This window comes from Fukomys damarensis, unplaced genomic scaffold (assembly GCF_012274545.1).
Source record: "Fukomys damarensis isolate Sample0158 unplaced genomic scaffold, DMR_v1.0_HiC HiC_scaffold_18, whole genome shotgun sequence".
Classification (NCBI taxonomy): Eukaryota; Metazoa; Chordata; class Mammalia; order Rodentia; family Bathyergidae; genus Fukomys; species Fukomys damarensis.
Window position 1 is genome coordinate 52,712,569 of NW_022900930.1, and position 20,413 is coordinate 52,732,981.

A 20,413-nucleotide genomic window follows, 5' to 3' on the forward strand; every position below is an offset into this window, starting at 1 on the left:
TTCACACTCTAGTGCAGTTGGAAATGAGTCCAGCAGGGCAGATGTCCCAGGAAGCCGCTCCCTTGAGCAAGATGTGTCAGCCACACACATAGGAATGAGCAGCTCTTCTGCCCTGGACTCCAGAGAGGGGAGAGCGTGGGGTTGTGCTCTTCCCACCTCCGCCCAACTCCGCCCAACCTGACTGTCTCCACGCTAAGCTCCCAGAGCAGTTGAGAGCTGCTTTCTGCAGAGCCCTGAGCTCAGGAATCCTGACTGATGGGGGTGAGACTTCCTGCACTACAAAGGAAACAGATGGGAGGTCAGCGGGATACAGAGGACAGCTCTGCAGACTGTTAGCCCGCAGTGACTCCATGACCAGAGCTGAGCTCTCACTGAGCCTCCCCAAAGGCCATCTGAGCCCCAGGAGCCTCCAAATCAGGGTGACCCCCCAAACCCAGGCACCTCTCCAGCTGCCACCACCCCCAGGGAAAGCAAGAACACCTCAGACTCCCCCTAACCTGCTGACTTTGGTTTGAACACAGGATAAGAGAGAACAAGTACTTGTTGAATAACATTTTTTCTTCTATACATTTTCCTTTAGTATATTTATGGCCAATAATTTCAGACTCTATCTATAATTCATCCAATCGAGTGGGAAAGGTTATTAAATGTCTTTCTTGTAATCGGTGCCTAACTAAATGGATTCAGCCTCTAATGCAAAATCCCAGACACTGTCATGGTCAAATGAGCTCAGGAAGTCCATGTGCTTCCCTTATGCTGTGCACAGGAAGGTGTCTGCATTTTGAGCTTTCTCCTTCTGGTCCCATTAACATGAAGTCAAGTCTATCCTGCAGGAAGGGATGGGTGGAGTGACATGGGAACCACTGGAGATGTTGAGGTTTCCTGTCTTGATAGTGGCGTTTTGTGGTGTTGTCTGTGTGCCAAAACCTGAGCTTCAGCTTGGCCCTCCAGAGGCAGTCAAGGGCACGGAGGATGTGGATGGCATTCAGCCACCAAGAACACATCCTGTGTGTCAGGGCAGTGGAAAGACCAGCTCGCGGTCTCTTGGATGCTTACTATGTCCAGTCACTGGAAATTCTCAATGGTCCCAGTGAAGAAAGACACCTTGCTGCAGAATGCCAGGAGCCTCAGTTCTGGTGACTGCTTCCATTGTGAGGACACAGAGACCAGCTGCGCAGCTTCTCAGGTCTTTCTTGAGGACGCCCGGATCAGGCTGCCCCTCCCTGAGCCACTGTGCTCATCTCTGCCCCCTTCTGCTCCTCTCAATCTGCCCTTCACACTAGCGCCGAAGGGATCCTCTGTCACAAGACCAGTCCTATGCCTTCCCCCAAGTGTCTGCAGAGTTCTCCAGCTGTTAAGATAGGACTTGGGAGGCCGGCGGTCTCTAGCCTTCCGGACACTCCCGGTGCTTCTGCTCGTGCGTGCTGTCATCCTACACTTCACCACTCAGCCCATGGACTGCGTGCTTTGGAATCACACTGTGGCAGGCAGGAGGGAGGCAGATCCCCAGCCTCGTGCTCCAGCCGCAGGACCCTGCCTGAAACGCTCTCTTCTACCGCTTGGTGATGAGAACATGTTTACTGTGCTGATACAAAGTTGTACCCACCAGTCTCCTTCCTCCACTTTGATGTGCTGGAATTCTAGCAGATCAGAGACAGAGTTCGCTTAGCGGCCTTTGCCCCACTAGGCACCCATTTGGGTTAAAGATCCCCAAGGACGCTATATCGCCTCAAATCCCCACTGTGAGGTACTTAGGGTCCCTGAAACAGGGACTGGGGTAGACAGAGCAGACAATTGGATTATTGACAGCGTATGGACGTCCTAAGTGTCGCCATGAATTCTCCCCTCTGTTCAGACTGTCCAGTGGCCCCTGGCCCAGGAATCCTCCTGGACATTGTACTCCTCCCTGCACTGTGCCCCTGTGGTGCCGCACCATCCCCAGCAGCTGCATTCCTTCGTCTTTCTTTGATCATTTCTTGCCTTCTTTGCAGATCTTTAAAAAATCAAATGGCCTTTATTAGGATGAACAAAATCTTATTTTGTTCACACAGACAGACTTTCTTGCTACAGCACCTCTGTGCACGCCACAGTCCCTTTTCGCCTAGGATTTCTCAGGAAATTGAGAGCTGTTTGCTTGTAATAACAGATTGCTGTTTGAACTGCTTTTCTCTGCTCATTCGAAATTGCATTTTGTGCTAGGTCACGGAGATACAGAATAACAATAATAGTGCATTCACTTCGTATTTGTAGCCAGCTGTAAATTCTGCCAAAGCATTTTCGACCTTGTAGTCTCATTTAACTAAATTACGCTATGGGATTGGATGTGTCCTGCAGGATCATGCCCACACTGAAAGGAACTGCTTCCTCTGGCTTGACTTGCTTCTTATTATTTTCTTTTCTGGACTCTTGGAAACGTTGATGCCTTTGTGTAGCCCTTGTGAGACTCAGGAAGGCTGGGAGCGCAGCTCTCTTCCAGGGGACTTTTGTCCTGGGGAGCCCGCTCTGCACAGAACCTTCTTTTATCTCTGTCTTCTCCACTTTTTTCCTAGTTCTCTCTTTCAATACAGCTTCTGTAACTCAGAGAATTGACTTCAACACCAAGCAAGATTGTACTTCCTGTCTCCTTTGGGGTGGGATCTTGCACCCTCTCAGGTGAGGACAAGATAATTCTCCTCCATGTGCTGCCCACTTTTCTGTCACCAAACAAGAGCGTTCAGGTACTGCCCAATTTCCTGCCGTGTGGAGAACATAGGACACTCATGATGTAGAGGAGGAGAAGCTCATTCTGGCTCACGGTTTCTGAGGGCGGAGCCTGCTGTCCTAGTCAGCCGGCCCCAAGACAGAAGCATTGTGGTGGAAGGTATGGAGGAAGAAAGCTGCCCACCAACTTGGCTGGAGGCAGAGAGAGAGAGAGAGAGAGAGAGAGAGAGAGAGAGCGAGAGCCAGCCAGATGGGGAAGAGGGTGGGCTCCAAAGGCACAGCCGGGGGACCAGGTTCTCCAATCAGACCCCACTCCTAGGACCTTGCACGTTCCACTAAGATTAACCCACTGAGGAGTCACCCTGAGGTCCAGCCACTTTCCAGAAGCCCTGTCTCTGAACACAGAAGGCTTTGGGGGAGTTTTAGAGTGAAGCTGCAGTAGTGCTTATCAATCTGCGAACACAGGTCAGTGCTGCACCCAGGTGAAGATGCGCTTACACTTACTCTTAAGGCGTTGGAACTTCCCCTTGAGAACCAGGACATCTTAAAAGTGAAGAATTAATACCTGAAATTGAGATGGCAAATTCTACTTTCCCATCAGCTAGTGCAGTCACTTGAGGGTTTGTTTTGTTTCCTCAAAGGAGCTCCTGTGCTCTGGGAAGTTTTTTTTGTGTGCTGTGGCGAGAACTAGCTGCTTCTTGTGCCTGCTGGTGGCTGCTCAGAGCCACAGCCCTCCAGACTGCGGTGCGGAAGGAGGGAGGAAGAGCCACATCCAGCACAGAAGCCAGGCAGACACAGGTCCTCCTCGCAGAGCTCACACCCCGCTCTGCAACATCCACATCTGGTCTCTGTGGGCAAAACCTGGCCCGAGCCTCTGTCTCCTCCTCCGAGCTGGGCTTCTGAGTCCTCTGAGGGCTTCTGAGAAGAGCTGCATCCCTAGACTTTAGTCCTTGTTGTTCAGCACCTCCTAGCCTGAAATTAGCAACAATATGTATTTCTGCACATCAGAAGGGATGCAAGACTAATTTTAAAGTATTAAGTAATGTATATGACAGTCAAACAACATCAAACCCAAATGAAAGTAACATTCACATTGCACATTGATATACCAGATGTGGGTGTTTTGTTTTGATGATAGAGTTATTGGATATCAACAATCAGGAGTGGCTATTCAAAACAGGAAAAATGAGTCTCGCAAGTAGGTTGGCGTAGGAAAGGTGGGGCCCAGGAGTGTCCCCGTCCCTACAGGCTGTGGTGCCCTAAAGCTTGGGCCATTGGTGTGCCCTCAGTAACAGCACTTTTATATACACGCATGAGCACTGTTGCCACGCCAGGTAAAGCACTTATCCCCATAACTTCGGTTTGTCTTCAGAAGAATCTGCCAGGCTACCAAGGAGCCCCAAATCAATCCAGATTGAGGAACAGGCAAGAATACACTCACTCAAATTAAAGACTAATATTGCATGATTTTTATAAATTGCTAAGCTCATTTTATTATTGTCTCTATGTGTATCTTAAATTGAGAACCATATTTAAAGTTTAATCTCCATAAAATGTAATTTAAATACCTAAATAAAGTCATAGAGTCGTTATTTTCCATGTAAAACTCTAATGTACTTGATTTTTATTACTGAGAGGTATAATTCGTATGCCGTTTATGACACCCTTGTGTGTGTGGTTCATACACGAGTGGGTAAGCAAACATCCTATTTTTATGAACATCTTCATTTTAAAACATTGATAAAGCCATGCCAAGAGTCTGAATGAAAAAGTAAGGTGAGGGCTCCACCCCGAAGTGTCCACTTTAACACATGCAGGTGACCGCATATGTGTCCTGGGTTTATATTTCGTGGGTCACATGTGGATACTTGTTTTATCTTAGTCTCTGGGCGTTATTGCTTTGAGTCTTATGTACTTGGTTTAAAATTATTTCTGCAATATTCTCCTTGTCACACTTAGTTTACCATCCCCCCCTTTTATTTTTTTGGTACTGGGGATTTAACTGGGTCCTTTCAACTGAGCTATATCCCCAGCCCTCTTTTATTATCTGTTCAGGGCAGGTTCTCTCTAAATTACCTAGACTGGGGTTGACTTTGTGATCTTCCTACTTCAGCTTCTCAAAATTCTGTGATTCTAGGCCTTGGCCACCACTTTTGGCTAGTTTATCCCTTTCTACGTTGTCACACATAGTATGAATATTTCTGAGAAATTTTTTTCTAAAATAATGCATCCTGAGGCGTGGAGGGGTCCCTGTCCCCGTTCCCCAGGGCAGAGCTGCCCTCCTGCCCCTACATTTTGTCCTGGGCACCAGCACATTTCCTGAGCCTATGGCAGCTCACCAGCAGCTGCACTTCCCACTGGTTTCCCCTCAGGCGGTGTCATTCACTTCACTGTGGCCTTAAACCATTTCCTCCGCTCCTAACACACACAGCTGCCATCCATTTTGTCTGCCTGCCCTGCAAAGATAATCTTCCTTAGTGTATTTATAAAAACAAGGGGCTTTGTCTCACTGGTCCTAACCCAGCCCATGATGCAGCTGGTGCTGCCATTCTGTACTCCCCAGGCCTGGGCCCTGCACAGCCCTGCAGCTCCTGGCCCCGGGCATGGGTGGTGTCCTGGATTTCTCTCTGTCCTGTCTTCTCCACGCCTCCACATTACCCCAGGAGTAGGAGTGAAAAAGGAGTGTGACTGAAAAAGCTTACAGTTCATTCTGCCAAATCAAAACGTGATGCTGTGTTCTCATCTAACTTGTTCATGGGGTCTGGCACTGTGCAACTCCCCCCTGACTCTTCCCACAATCCGAATAACTATGGAAAGGAAATCTTTTAAATCAGTTCAGAACATCATGGCAGCCAGGGCGGTAGAAGTAAAGACACTCACAAAAGAGGATTCCAGAGCTGCTGCAGAAAGCGGCAAGAAATATGGGATAAGTGTGCTGCAAATGAAAGGGGACATTGTGAGAAAGATTTAAGGTGATGCGTCTTCTATCTTAATACATTTTTAATATACACATACAAGCTTTCGCTGTATTCTGTGAACATGCCTAGTATAACGGTGTAGTTAGTTACAATGCAGGAAGTCAAAACCCCTGATCAAGGAGATGTAAAATAGGACTGTTCTCAGATTGCATGAAGAAATTTTAAGTATCAGATTTCAGGGGCGGGAGTGAGCAGCCCATCCCTTTCTTCCAACAGGGTCTGCAGGGCCTGGTCTTGGCTGAGGGATCTTCTCATCCCAGCCAACCCAGTCCAGTTACAGGCAGGGCCTGCCTCAGTGGATATGGAAGACCCTCACAAAATGAAGGCCCTGCCCTCTTAGCTCTGTCCTCCCCGAGTGCACACCAGCGTCCGCAGCTGTGATATGGCTCTCATAGGCACGATCCCTAGGTCTGTAATCCAAGCAAGTAGACTAAGTTTATTTTCATCTTATTCTCAGACAGTGTCCTTCTAAGAAAATCATAATAAGAGCTTCATTCTGTTTTGTTTAATTCTGCATTAATTTTCACAGATGCTTTCCTCAATTTCCTTTTGCTATGAATATTTTTCAAATTCCAAGAGGTTTTGAAAAAGCGACCCACAGTTAGAGACCTTTACGACAGCAGCTGTCGTGAAAACCCCAAGCTGTAGAATGGATGCTTTCACCTGCCCCATCTTGTTGATTCTGGGAAGATGAAAATGGGGAAGCCCAAGAAAAAAACCTCCCAGCTGGGGCAAATCATGGACAAGTGAGAGTGGAAACCCAGATGCCCTGACTCTTCAGCTTATGTCTTTCCTATTAATTGATCCCTAAGTTTTTTATTCTAATATTTCATCTGCATTTAAATATACTTCCATTTTCAGTTACAATGGTCCAAATAGTTGAGGGCATGATGTTTTTGTTTGGTTTGGTTTAGCTTTTATGAGACGAGGACTCCTGTGTAGTTTAGGCATGGCTTGATCTCTAGGCCATCCTCCAGCCTAGTGCTGGGATAACAGGCTAGGATAACAGGCAATAGCACCTCTCCTGGCACTGCTATGCTGTGATGGAATGGCACAGGTTTCTACAGAAAAGGGCTGAGCTCTATCATCTCGTCCACATTCCTCAACTTCTCTAGGAATCTCTAGCATGAAAAGGAACACCTCCTTTGGAAGCTGATGGGAATTAGCCATGGTGCAGGTAGAGGATAAATCTGTAACTTGGAATGCTAAAATGAGTGTGTGCCATCACCTCCAGGTCATACTCATAAGAGTTGTGGAGTCATCAGGTCCTCTGTGATTGTTGGTGAGGTGTTTTCCTGCTGGAGATATCTTGTGAGAGCCACCAACGCTCCTTCCAAGGTGTCCCAGCCTCCACACTGTTTTCTGTGCTACTGTGCCTGAGTGGAAAAGGCTTCCAGGAATCTGCTCATACCAGAGATGATAGATAGATAGATAGATAGATAGATAGATAGATAGATAGACAGACAGACTAATAGATAATTGATGGGTGATAGATACATGGTAGATAGATTCATAGATTCACAGATGTATTTTCTTCTCACCATTGTAGGTCTTTAGCCCTAAAAACATTGCACTGTGCTCAGTAGCTTGCTTCTCTGGTGACTGCAGACTGGGCACCTTGCCCATGCAGGATCCATGGCATAACTGGCAGTCTGATCATAAAGAACTGCATGGGATGTAAAGACCATTTCCTGTGAGAATGACATGTAAAATATTGGGCATTGTGCTTAAACAGCATTACGGTGGAGTAATGCCACCTCTTTTCTTTATTCATTTTTTTTTGGCTTAAATACTGGTCTTTTCTAGTTTTTCATGATGATGGCTTGCTTGATGTGTGAGAGAACTACCCTCTTTTATACTGTAAATGTTATATGCCTCTAAATTTCCATCTAAGTACTGTTTTGATGCTTTCCCCAATGTTGATATGTTATTTTATAATTTGCATCTAAATTCCTCTCAGTACCCCTTGTGAGTTCTGTTTTAAGCATTAGTTAATTGCAGTCAGTTAAGTAGGCTGTAATTTGGAATGCTTGCTGCACCCTTGCTGTTTTCGGGACACTTTGCTACCAGTTGCTAAGAGAGAAGGGTAGGGGCTGGAAGTATTATTATCTTTGTTTTTCCTTGTAGTTATCTCAATGTGTGTCCCACATATTCTGAGGTTTTATGATCAGGTACATAAATGTGGGAAATTGATATATCCTATTAATAAACTCACACTTTATCATGATTAAGTAATGCTCACCATCCCTGGGTAAGTTTTTTGGGTTTTTTTGTACTAAGTCTTCTGTTGTAGCATTAATTAGCCACTGAAGCCTTTTTGAGACTAGTGTTAGTGGGTATGGCTTCTATGAGGCTTCGCTTCCATCTGTGTATATCTTCATAGTTAAAGTGTTTTTCTTAAAGGCAGCGTCAGATTGCATTTTCATGCAATCTGATAATCTCTGTATATTAACTGGGATGCTTAAAGCACTTATATTTCATGCAGTTATTGATGCAGTCAGTAGTATCTAATTGTGTCATCTTGCTACTTTCTTTATATTGGTCATTCCCTTTCTTTTTTTTAGAATTTTTTTTCTTTAAGTAAATGGAGTCCTTTTTATGACACTATTTTAGCTCTTTATTTAGTTTATTAGTTATAATTTTTAATTTTGTTATTTAGGCAGGTACTTTAATATTTGTAATATATATTTTACCTTATCCAGCTATTTTTTGCTGCTTCTTTATGTTATAGTCATTTTGATCATTTTATGTTGTTCTAATTATTCACTGAATTTTCATTTTTGTAAGTGTGTTAAATTTTGGTTGGGATGTTAGGTGTTAGAAATATTTTTACGTAGGTGTTGGATATTTTTGCAAAAAGCAATGCTCAAAGGCATTCTTGAACAATTTGGGTGTATAATTGAGTTTTTGGAATGGTGTGGTGTTTACAGTTCCTATTTTTTAAAGCGGTCACTGCTTTTTCCTCAGTGATTAACTCCTGATTTGCTATTCAGCTGTATTTGTCCTGGGCTTGCAGTCTTCCTAACTTACACCTAGATAATTTCTGAAATGTTTGGGGTGGATATGGCCAGGCTACTCCTCATTCTCTTTTAGTGATGCTGAAGCAAGTTATCTATTTAAGAGATGAGCACCAGGGAAGGATTGGCCCATGCAGTCCAAGTAGAAGACAGTAAGATTGCTTTACCAGTTACACACCCACATCTCACACCTGTACTATTTTGGTTTGTTGTTGTGACAAAACATCTAAGGCAAACAAGATCAGAGGTTCATTTCCTGACAGATGGAACTTTCATCCCATGGTCTCTTGACACTGTTGCTTTGGGCTGTGGTGCAGCAGCACACAGTGGAGGAAATGGGTAGCAGCAAAAACTACTCATCTCATGGAGGAGCAGTAAGGAAGGAAGGTAAGATGGCTCAGGTCCCAAGTGCCCTTCAAGGGGCATCTTCAGTGACCTGACAACTGCCCGCTGGGCCCTGCCCCCTAAGATTCCACCACTTTTCAGGAGTGCTGCAGACAGGTGACCCAGCCTCCAACCTGAGACCCTTGGAAGGCACTGAAGATACAAGGGACAGCAGCCTCTCCCAGTCACTTCACATGGCCAAATAATGCCGCACCAGGCAGTTCTGTGTCTTCACCCATGAGCAGCTTCAAGTGTCATCCAGTGGCTATTGAAAGTCTTTTGAATGTCCAGTCTGTAGGTTTCAGATCCTTTTGTCAACAGATTCCTTTATCTCACTTTGCTGAGCATCTATCTTATATCTTTTTCCAAAACATTCAGGTGGCAAGCAGGAAACAAATTTGTAAAAAGCCATGCAAGAATTCTGACCTCTTTCTACAGGAGGAAACATTCTCCAAGTTCTGTGAATCCCTATTATTGTATTAAGCAAATTGTGTTGAGAATACTGGGAATGTCATAGCTTTATATCATTGTTCTCTCTGCAAATGCTGCCAACATTTTCATAAGGAAGAGCTTTGATTGTAGTCCTTAGAAACAGACATCTGGATCCACCATGTGACAATCCTATCACCAATACATCCAAGTGGTGTTACCATGAAAAGTTGCATAATTTTGTCAGTGTTCTAAAAAAACTATAGGGATAATAACAGCACATACTTGCATGAATATACATGTACACATGCATATATTATAATTTACAGTGTTACCTGGCACAGTGCATTGCATATTACCATTTCTTATGGTAGAGCAGGAAATGCATTAGAATTAGTACTGCTAAATGAAGGACTTGTTTATATTTCTCATTATGTTTCATTTTATTTTTATGATAGTCTCAGGAATTTATTTTTATTTGATCTTTATTAAATTTATGGGTTCATTTTAGGTATACAGTACAGTTACATCCATCATTGGGATCTTGTAACTTTACATGACTTCTCCTGGTTCTTATTTTTCCCCATTCCCAGCCCTCCATTCATCCCCTCCACCCTTCCCTGTTTACAAAGACACTGTTTCTATGTTTTTCCTTTTCACGTATTTTTTTCTTTTCCCTTCTTACCTTTCCCCTACCCCTCCCACTTCCCCTAATCTTTTAGGCCTTTTCTTCTTATTACACAATATCAAATATACATTTTGATCCTGATTTACATTTTTAGTTTTTCACACCAGAGAAACTAGTCAGTATTTGCATGTGTGACTTATTAATTTCACTTAAGAGTATACCCTCAATGTGCCTCCACTTATCTATAAATCTCTCTAGTTTCTTGTTCTTTTTTTGTGTGTGTATGTGGTACTGGGGATTGAACTTGGGCCCTTGTGCTTGCAAAGCAGGCAGCAGAACCACTGAGCCAAATCTGCAGCCCTACTTTCTCATTCTTTATGGCTGAGTAGTACTACATTTTATAAAAACAAAAACAAAAAACACATTTTCTTTATCCAATCTCCATTTGATGGGCAATTGGGCTGTTTCCAAATTTTAGCTATTACTAACTATGCCACTATAAATGTGGGTGAGCACATATTGCTATGGTATTTTTTTTTAATTCTTTTGAGAAGATACTCAGCAGAGGAATAGTTGGGTCAAATGGGACTTGTAATCCTACTTGTTTGAGATATCTAAATATTGATTTCCACAGTGATTGCACCAGTCTGCACTCCCACCAACAATGAAGACAGGTTCCTTTTTCTCCACAACCCCACCAGCATTTATTATTGGTTGATTTCTTGATAGCAGCCATTCTTACTGGGGTGAGATGGAACTCAGTGTTGTTTTCATCTGAATCTGTTGAATGACCAGTGATGTTGAACATTTTTTCATATGATTATTTCATATGATTATTTCATATGATATATTCTAGGTAGTAGACCTTCGTCTGAAGAACAGCTGGTAAAAGTTTTTTCCAACATTGTGGGCTGTCTCTTAGCTCTGCTTGTGATTTCTCTGGTAGATCAGAAGCTTTTGAAAACAAAGAGATCCCAATTGTTGATTCTTTGTGCTAGTTGCTATTTTACTGAGGATTGGTTCATAAACTCTTTTCCTATGCTAAAAACTTCAACAGTTCTACCTAACTTATCTTCCAAAAAGTTTAGTGTTTCTGTTTTAATATTTATATCTTTAATTCACTTAGATTTAGTTTAGTGAATGGTCCAAAATTCCGATTTAGTTTTAATCTTTGACAAGTTGAAATCCAGTTTTTCCAACACCATTTATTAAAGAGTCTGTCTTTCCTTCAGTGAAGGTATTTGGTTCCTTTGTCAAAGATGAGGTAGCTGAGTATGTCAGGAGTTGTTTCTGCATTTTCTAATCTGTTCCACTGATCCTCGAGTCTGTTTCTTTGCCAATTCCGCGTTGTTTTTATCACAGTGGCTTTGTAGTAGAGTTTCAAGTTTGGGATTGTGACACCTCCTGCCATGTCTCTGTTGCTTAGAATTGCTTTTACTCTTCTAGGTCTCTTCTGATTCCAAATCAATTTTTGGATTGTTTTCTCTAGTTCTATGAAATATACTGTTGTGATTTCAGTAGGGATTGTGTTGAATCTATACAGCAGTTTTGGAAGTATGGCCATTTTCACTATATTGATTCTTCTTACCCAGGAACAAGGGATATCTTTCCATTTTCTTATATGCTCTTCAATCTCTTTTTTCAGAGTGTTGTAGTTCTCAATGTGGAGGTCTTTTGTTTTCTTTGCTAGGTTGATTCCTAGATATTTCTTTTCTTATTTTTTGGATGCTGTTGTGAAAGGGATTGTTTCCCTAATTTCTCTCTCAATGAATCTCTTATTTGTGTATAAGAAGGCTATTGATTTTTGAGTATGTACCTTGTATCCAGCTTCTCTACTGAATCTGTAAATCAAGTCTAGAAGTCTTTGGCAGAGTTGTTTGGGTCTTCTATGTAGAGTATCATATCATCAGCAGATAATGACAGTTTAACTTCTTCCTTTCCTATCTTTATTGCTTTTATTTCTTTCTCTTGTCTAGTTGCTGCGCCTAATGTTACCAAAACTACATTGAGCAGGGGTGGTGATAGTGGATATCCTTGCCTTGTTCTTGATTTTAGCATGAAGTTTTTCTGTTTTTGACCATTTAGTATGATGTTGGCTGTTGGCTTTTCATAGATAGCCTTTATCAATTTGAAATAAAGACTGTCTTTTCCAATTTTCTACACATTTTAAAAATCATGAATGGGTGTTGAATTTTGTTCAATGCTTTTTCTGTGTCTATTGAGATGAGCACATTGTTTTTGTCCCTGACTATGTTAATATAGTGTATTACATTTATTGATTTACATATATTGAACCATCCTTGCATTCCTGGGTTAAATCTCACTTGGTCAGGGTGTCTGATCTTCTTGATGACCCTCTGTATTCTGTGTGCAAGTATCTTATTGAGGATTTCTGCATCTATGTTCATTAGGGAGATTGGCCTGTAGTTCTCCTTTGTTGCTTGTGCCTTTCCCTGGTTTTAGAATCAAAGAAATACTTGCTTCCAGGAATGAATTTGGAAGTATTGCTTCTCTTTTACTTTCACTGAAAAGTTAAAAGAGTAGTGGCAATAGTTGTTCTCTAAATACCTGTTGAATTCAGTAGTAAAGCCATCAGGACCAGGGCTTGTCTTTGTTGGTAAATTTTTAATTACATATTCAGTAAAGATTGTAATTGGGTGTTTAGAATTTTTATATCTTCTTTGTTCAACTTTGGTGATTCATATGTATCTAGAAATCTGTCCATTTCTTCTGTGTTTTCCAGTTTATTAGAGTACAGGTTCTCAAAGCAAGTATTGATGATCCTCTGTATTTCTGCTGAATCCATTGTGTCTTCACCATTTTCATTCCTAATTGCATGAATTAGAGCCTTTTCTTTCCTTTTTTGATGAGGTTAGCTAAGGGCTTATTGATTTTATTTTTTCTTTTGAAAAATCAACTCGTCAATTTGTTGCTTTTTTTTGTATTGTTATTTTAGTGTCTGTTGCATTGATTTCTACTCTGATCTTTATAATTTCCTCCCTCATATGAGCTTGGGTTTCTCTTACTCTTCTTTATCTAGGAGCTTAAGATTCACTATTATGTTGTTAATTTAAGTTCACTCTGTTTTCCTAGTGTGGGCATTCACTGCTATGGATTTCCCACATAAAACTGCTTTCATTGTATCCCATATATTTCTGTATATTCTACTGGCATTGTCATTAAGTTATAGAAACTAATTTATTTTTAAATTTCTGCTGTGACCCATTGGTTGTTCAAGAGAGTGTTATTCAATTTCCATGTGTTTGTGAAGTTCTTATGGTTTCTCATACTATTGATTTCCAGTTTAATTGCACTGTGGTCTGTTAATATGCATGGGATAACTTCAATTCCTTTACATTTACTTAAACATGTTCTATGAGCTTGTATGTGGTTTATTTTGGAAAATGACGTGTGTGCAGCTGAAAATAATTCTGATTTTGTGGGGTGAAACACTCTGTAGACATCTATTAAGTCCATTTGTTCAAAAGCTTGATTCAGTTCTAGTATTTCATTGTTGATTTTGATTTTTAGTCTAGATGATATATCTATTTGTGGCAGAGGGGTATTGAGGTCCCCCACTACAGTTGTGTTAGTGCTTATTTGTTGCTTCATGTCCCTTAATATTTGTTTTGTGTAGTTGGGGGTGTTAGTATTTGTTGCATATATATTTATGATTGTCGTCTCTTCCTGTTGTTTTCTTTCCTTTACAAGGATATAGCGACATTCTTTGTCTCTCTTAATTAGTTTTTGTTTGAAACTCACTCTGTCTGCAAATATGATAGCTACCCCTGCTTTTTTCCAGGTTTCTGTCACATAGAGAACTATTTTCCATCCTTTTACTTTCAGTCTATAAATATCTTTGTTAAATAGTTGTGTTTCTTGTGTATAGCATATTGTTGGACTTTGCTTCTTAATCCTTTCTGCCAGTCTATTTCTTTCCATTGGTGAATTGAGGCCATTAACATTGATAGTTATAGCCATATGTATTGACTTATCATTGCTGTATTATTTTCCTGTTGTTGGTTCTTTTTTATTTTTCTCCATCTCCCTTTAAATTTTTCCCTACTGGATTTGCTCTATTGGGCCTCATAGAATTGTGACCTTCATTGTCTTTTTCTAGGACATTTAAAAAAAAATGTTTGGAGTGCTGGTTTGGTATTCATAAAGTTTCTCAGGTATTCTTTGTCATGAAAGTATCTTATTTCTCCATCAATTTTGAAAGATATTTTGGCAGTGTACATCTGCCTAGATAGGAGGTTGTTTTCTTTTAAAGCTTGAAATACCTCATTCCAGGCTCTCCTTGACTTGAGGGTTTGTGTTGAAAAGTCTGTTGTGATTCTGATGGGCTTTCCTTTGCATGTGATTTGTTTCTTTTCTCTAACTGCTTGTAGCATTTTGTATTTCTTTTGGTTTTCAGGGATCTTGATTATTATATGTCTAAGTGCAGATTTTATTTTCTCAAACTTAGTTGGAGTCCTATATGAGTCACTTACCTGTATCTCAAGCTCTTTTGCTCTGTTTGGGAAGTTTTCTATCAAATCTGTGAAGTTTTTTTTTCTGTCATTTGTGCTTTCTTCTGGTTTTTCATGGACTCCTATTAATCTTATATTATTTTTCTTTGTATCATCATATTTCATTTTAATAATTAGGCTCTACTTTGAGAGACCAGCCTGATTCTAAAGTACATTTGTTTTCCTAATTTTAATCTTTTGAAATGTATGGTATGTCTGGATCTCTGTATATTTTGAAAATTCTTATTTTCTTAAAAATTGCATGGTGCTTTAGAATTGAGAAAATAAATCAAAAGTCAGTAACTTGTATAGAGTGTGAGACCTGACTGAACTGAAGTGACTCCATGCTGGCTTGCTAATGTCCCCAGAGACTGTTGCTTCCCCCACTCCTTATCAAACATAGGGGAAAGATGGCGAAACTGCAAAAAAACCTTCCTGTGCTAATTCCTAACTTCGTTAACAGCTCACCCAGGGACAAATGTTATGACAAAAGATGACCATAAAACACTTCCCCCATAAGATAAACACTGTGTTTGGAATCTTATACCCTTGTAGCTGTGTGAATGCTCTGACCTATGTTTGAATTTCTTTGTTTGAAAAAACCCTATAAAACCTATGCACAATCCTGTAATGGGGCTTCACTTCACTTAGAGAGTGCAGTCCGCATGTGTGTAATATACTTCCTTCAGTTTTATCTGTGTCCCGGTACTTGGTGTTCTCTTGCTGGCTTGGTATAACATAGAGCATGCACTCTTCCAATTGCTCTGCTGTCTCTTATATTTTATTTCCCTGTTCAGGAACCTGGGATGAAGTGTGCTAGGGTTTGTCTTATACTGCACCATCTATCTCTAGTGAAGGGGCATGAGTCTTTCTACCATGGTATTTGATACCTGAAACCCACGGTACTGTGCTTTCCTGCAAACACCTGACATGCTGCTTTCTCCATATGAAAAATGAGCTTTCTGTTCCAGAGGCTCAAGCCTTGCTTCCACATGGAACTGGACTGCACACTCACTTTGTACTTATGTCCTCTCCTCATCCCATCATTCTTTTGGGAATGAGGTTCCCTGGCCACTGTTTTGAGGCCTCTTCTCACATGCACAGAAGGCTCTGAGCAGAAGGCAGGAGTGACTCTGGGGTGCTGGGCAGTCCTCACTGCTTCTCTCATGTTCCTACAGGCTCAGCACTTCTTATTTCACCACGTGTGCAGGGTGAACAGCCATCAGGAAATAGATATCACCTTGTGAGATTTGAAAACCTCATTTTTAAAGTTTTCCTGAAAGTGTGGAACAAGGGTTCCGTAGTCTTCCACCGAAAGGTGGGAGGGATGGGGTGAGGGGCTTTCAGCCACACAGTTCAGAGGCAAAGGATCCAGGAGGGTGGCTGTGCAGTGGTGCTGCTGCTGTCTCTTCGCTATTGGAAGTTTCATTTCCTGAAGCAAGAGGCCCCAGGAAAGGCACCTTGTAAACAAATCTGAAAGGCACCCTCAGGTAAAGTGTTTCCAAGTAAGCCCATCTAATGAAATTTCATCGATTGTGCAATGCTGCTAAGGCTGCTGCTCTATGGATTTCAGAATTCTGTTTGCAGGCCTTTTGTTTCATTTAGTAATGAATATTGATGCTGTATTTTGTTGTGGTATCATGTTATGTTGTGGTATCAAAAATAAGGGATTTAATATGGCATACATGTAATTATTTAAATGGTTGGGGTCAAGGTTGATGTGGTAGTCCAGTTGTCACTGGATTATGACCATGTGTACTCAGCAAATTGAAAGTCTTCAAGGGGTGGGATGGAGCCACCAAGGAGGCCAGGACTGTCCCTGGAAGCCTTTTTACAGCACCAAATGTCTTCCTTGAGAGCAGAATTCCCAGCACCTAGATAAGAAGTTCTTTCTTGACACACCCATGGGAAAGAGAACACATTGCTCAGGAAGGATTAAAGAGCATTAAAAGTGGAATTCAAGTCCATTCAGTAAGTGTTTACTAAATACTTAATATGTCCTTCTTCCTGTGGGGCACAGGGGCATTCAGCACCTGCAGGGAAACTGGTTAAGGAAATTAAAGTGCAATTGGCAGAAATGTCAATTGACTTGAATTTGCTTGATTTGAAAGGTTTCTCTAATCCCCTGGATTGCGCTATCTAGTTTGTTGTATCTAAGCCTTAAATATTGCATGAAACTATTATTATCTATTTTTACAACCCTATAAACTATTGATTTTTAATTAAATTACTGATGATGTCGCAACATGAGCATTTTGGCTTTTTTTTTTTGCAAAAGGAATTAAATTTTCTAATTCATCTTTATCAGTGTGCTTCTGACACTACTCAAGTTTAAATTTATAAAATAATTTAAAATAGTTGAAAATAAAGATCTTCAATCCTTAAATCTCCAGATTATAACTTTATGCTACCAAGCAGTATTTTTTGTTTGTCTGTTTGCTGTTTTTTTGCTTTTTTAAGGTACCAGGGATTGAACTCAGGACCTTGTGCTTGCAAGGCAGCTGCAGTGCCACTGAACTAAATCCCTGGCCCCCAGTGCTTTTAAAAAGTAGTTTTTACTCACTCTGTGTTATTTGATTTTAAGCCATTTATGGCAAGGGTTTTTGAAATTTTTACATGAAATTCATTTAAGTTACCTATAAAAAGTCAAGGAACATGAATTTGAAGAGAACAAATTTCATTACGTTCCATTCTTATGGGTGTTCTTAACATGGATCGCTAGGCATTGAAGGGTTAAAAATATTTAAATTCATTTTAAGACTCTGGGGCCCACACACACATTTTGCCAAATATGGAAATGAACAGATTGCTTCTAATATGATATTTTGCCTGAATAGTTTGGAAAAGTTTATTGTTTCTCTGTCCCCACTGGTTTATAAGCTATGCAAATCTGAGTCATTGTATACGTAAGGGATTTTATGGTGTATATCACATTAATAGCTACATCTATCCTTTAGTTGAGCAATCAAATACTTAGCAAGCACCTGCTGAAAGTGAGCTAAGATTCTAGACCCTGCATGGCCCTCTGTGAAATGGGTGCATATGCCCAGTCCATTTGAAGCACCTATGGGGAAAAGGGCCCAGGAATCAGGAAGGATGGAAGAGAGCTAGTTAATGATTTAATTACTTAAGAGCAATGCAAGACCTACAGAAGTGTTAATGGTGATTCACACCCCAACCTCACCAGAAAGCTTGGATGTACAGCTGTTCCCAGGCCTATTATACTTCATTCAGTCTCACCTGGGAACCAGCACTGAGGAGGAAGTATTTTCAGTAAGGAAGATAAAAGCGAAGATCTAAATCACTTCCCCCCTCCTACTGAACACAGTATCTTGCTTTTCAAAGACTCAGATCTCTTTATTTTTTTCCTCCACTCTAATTATGTGTCAGAAGGTTAAGGTGGGGACACCATTAGCATACTAGAATGGAAAGGAAGCCAGTGAAGTGGTGTAAAAGCCCAGCAGAGGCCCTGTACTCCTGAGCAGGGAGGGGTCCCTGTGCAGAGAAGCCCCTGCTGTCCTGGGAAGAGCCCACACCTTCCCAGAAGTGGTTCTGCTGTGGGCCCAGAGCCTGGGAACAGCCACAATCTCCATTCGTACTTTGTAACCTTCAATACTTTCAGCATCATCAGTAAATTTCCCCTAGAAAAGTTTCTGTTTTATGTACTAATATTGAAGAAAGAAGTTTTTTATTTTTGGCTCAAGTTTCGGAGTTTAGCTCTGTTCAACCTCTGAAGTCCTGGGTGCTTAGAGAAGTTGCTTTCACAGCCTGCTTCAGGTGATACTTGTAGTCCTTAATAATTTCCCCATGGAATTGTATGGCAATACACTGCTACACCTCTTGGGAACACTGTGCACTGGGAAGTGTCAGAGTTTTGTTCCTTTTGGCTTCCCGTCTGTGAGCACACAGTGAATGTGCTGGGCATGGTGAACTCTGTGTCTCTGACGTCTACTTCTGTAGCACACTGACCAGTAGCTATGTGGGTATTTCTGTGCAACAGGCAATCAGATGATCTATGTTAAAGTTAATTTAAACACATTTTCTTGCTCTTTTCAACAGTGAAATGGAGTAAAGGCTAAATTCTATCTTCAAAATGGGTCATTTGGACTTTCCTTTAGTGGCAGGGCTTCCTTTCAGATTATTCTTGCAGCTTTAGAAACATTTGATAAATTTGTATGGATAGCTCTTATCCCTGGAGTCCCAATTCACATGGGTGAATTCTACTAGTAAATGTGTATTACTAACAATTAATGGAAACAATAATGACCCTGAAACTAAGTGAGGAAGGGAGGACCTGAGTTAGTTTTCTCCATGCCTGACTCGTGTCATGCACCATAGGGTCCCCAGTCTTACCTGTGTGGTTTCGAGTCATACATCCATATGTGTGGCAAGTTTCCCTGATTTATTCGTCAATGGACAAGCAGTCAGTCCCACCTCAGCCATTGTGAATACTGTGGCATGGGTGTGCCCATGCCCCCGCCACACACAGGCTCCTTCTCCTGTCTGCCCGGTGGAGCTTCTGGTTTTACTCTCAGGAGGATCCTCCACATTGCTCTGAGCGGTGGCCACAGTGCTGGGTAGCAGGAGAGAGTCCCCTTCCTCCTCTAGACCATAGCCTGTGCTATTTGGGATTAGTAGCTAAAAGTCATGAGTTTCTTCCATTCTGCTTAGGAATGGATGAGTTCATCTCAGAGTCCTGTGCTATGGCCAACGCATAGTGTCTTGTTGTTTAGGTTCAGTGCAGTCAAATTGGAGAATACTGTCAAGGTGAGAGGGAAGGAGGTCGGGAGAGAACAGCCTTGAGCCCTGATTTTGAACTGCACATGAATACAGTAGGTTAGCATAGACACAAACCATTAAAGGCTGCTGAGAACCAGGTGCAAAGCCCATGCCTGGATTATATGACTGGCGCGTTTCTCCTAACACCAATAGATTGGTGAATGAGATATTTCAGTTCATTTCTTCATGCAAATTTCTTCCATCAGACAGTGATTGAAGGTTGAATGGTGGTCAGTATTGGGTGCTGCACAAGTCCTGGGGGCATGAGAACGAACCTGACAAGAGGGAGACTCTCTGGTGTTTCTGACAGACTTCTCAGCTCTCTGTGTCCTTCTGTTTTATCTGTTTGCTCCCTGCACAGGCATTTTCAATCCCACCACTACAAGAATGATTCAGACTTTGGGGACACTGAATCTAAGTAGAAAGCTATTTTCCTCTTTTAACAAAATGCATGTATTTATACATTTTAAAAGGTTATAAAAGTATTATAGTGCAGATGTTCCAAAGCCTGATGACATTTTGTGTTCACATTTAAACACAGTTTAAAAGTTTTTCTGTCCGATGTTTGATAATTTTAATAGTTTAAAAGTGGTGTCAGTTTTGTGATATAAATGGCTCTTAATAGAAACTTTTCCTTCAACTTTTTTTTTTTTTCCTCTTTCCAATAGTTTTACCGAGCCACACCTGTGGGAACCCCGGGGAGATACTGAAAGGAGTTCTTCACGGAACAAGATTCAACATAGGAGACAAGATCCGGTACAGCTGTCTCTCGGGCTACACCCTGGAGGGGCACGCAGCCCTCACGTGCATCGTCAGCCCAGGCAGAGGCGCCTCCTGGGACTTCCCAGCCCCTTTCTGCAGAGGTACCGCACGCAGGGATGGGTTGATGACACGCAGCTCTGATGCGCAATGGTCCCAGGTCCCACAGACAATAGTAGTAGGACCCCACTTTGAGGAAAAGCGGTCACTCTGGCTCCCTCTGCTTCC

General features: G+C 41.6%; 1 protein-coding gene across 1 annotated transcript in view; it reads left to right on the plus strand.

The window, feature by feature from the left end:
* The window catches only part of Csmd1 (CUB and Sushi multiple domains 1), a 1,140,625-nt gene that overhangs the window by 453,407 nt on the left and 666,805 nt on the right, over positions 1–20,413 (plus strand). Inside the window, exon 3 of the mRNA XM_010620376.3 lies at positions 20,095–20,289. Coding sequence (XP_010618678.1) covers positions 20,095–20,289 — 195 coding nt within the window. The remainder of the gene's footprint in view (positions 1–20,094; positions 20,290–20,413) is intronic.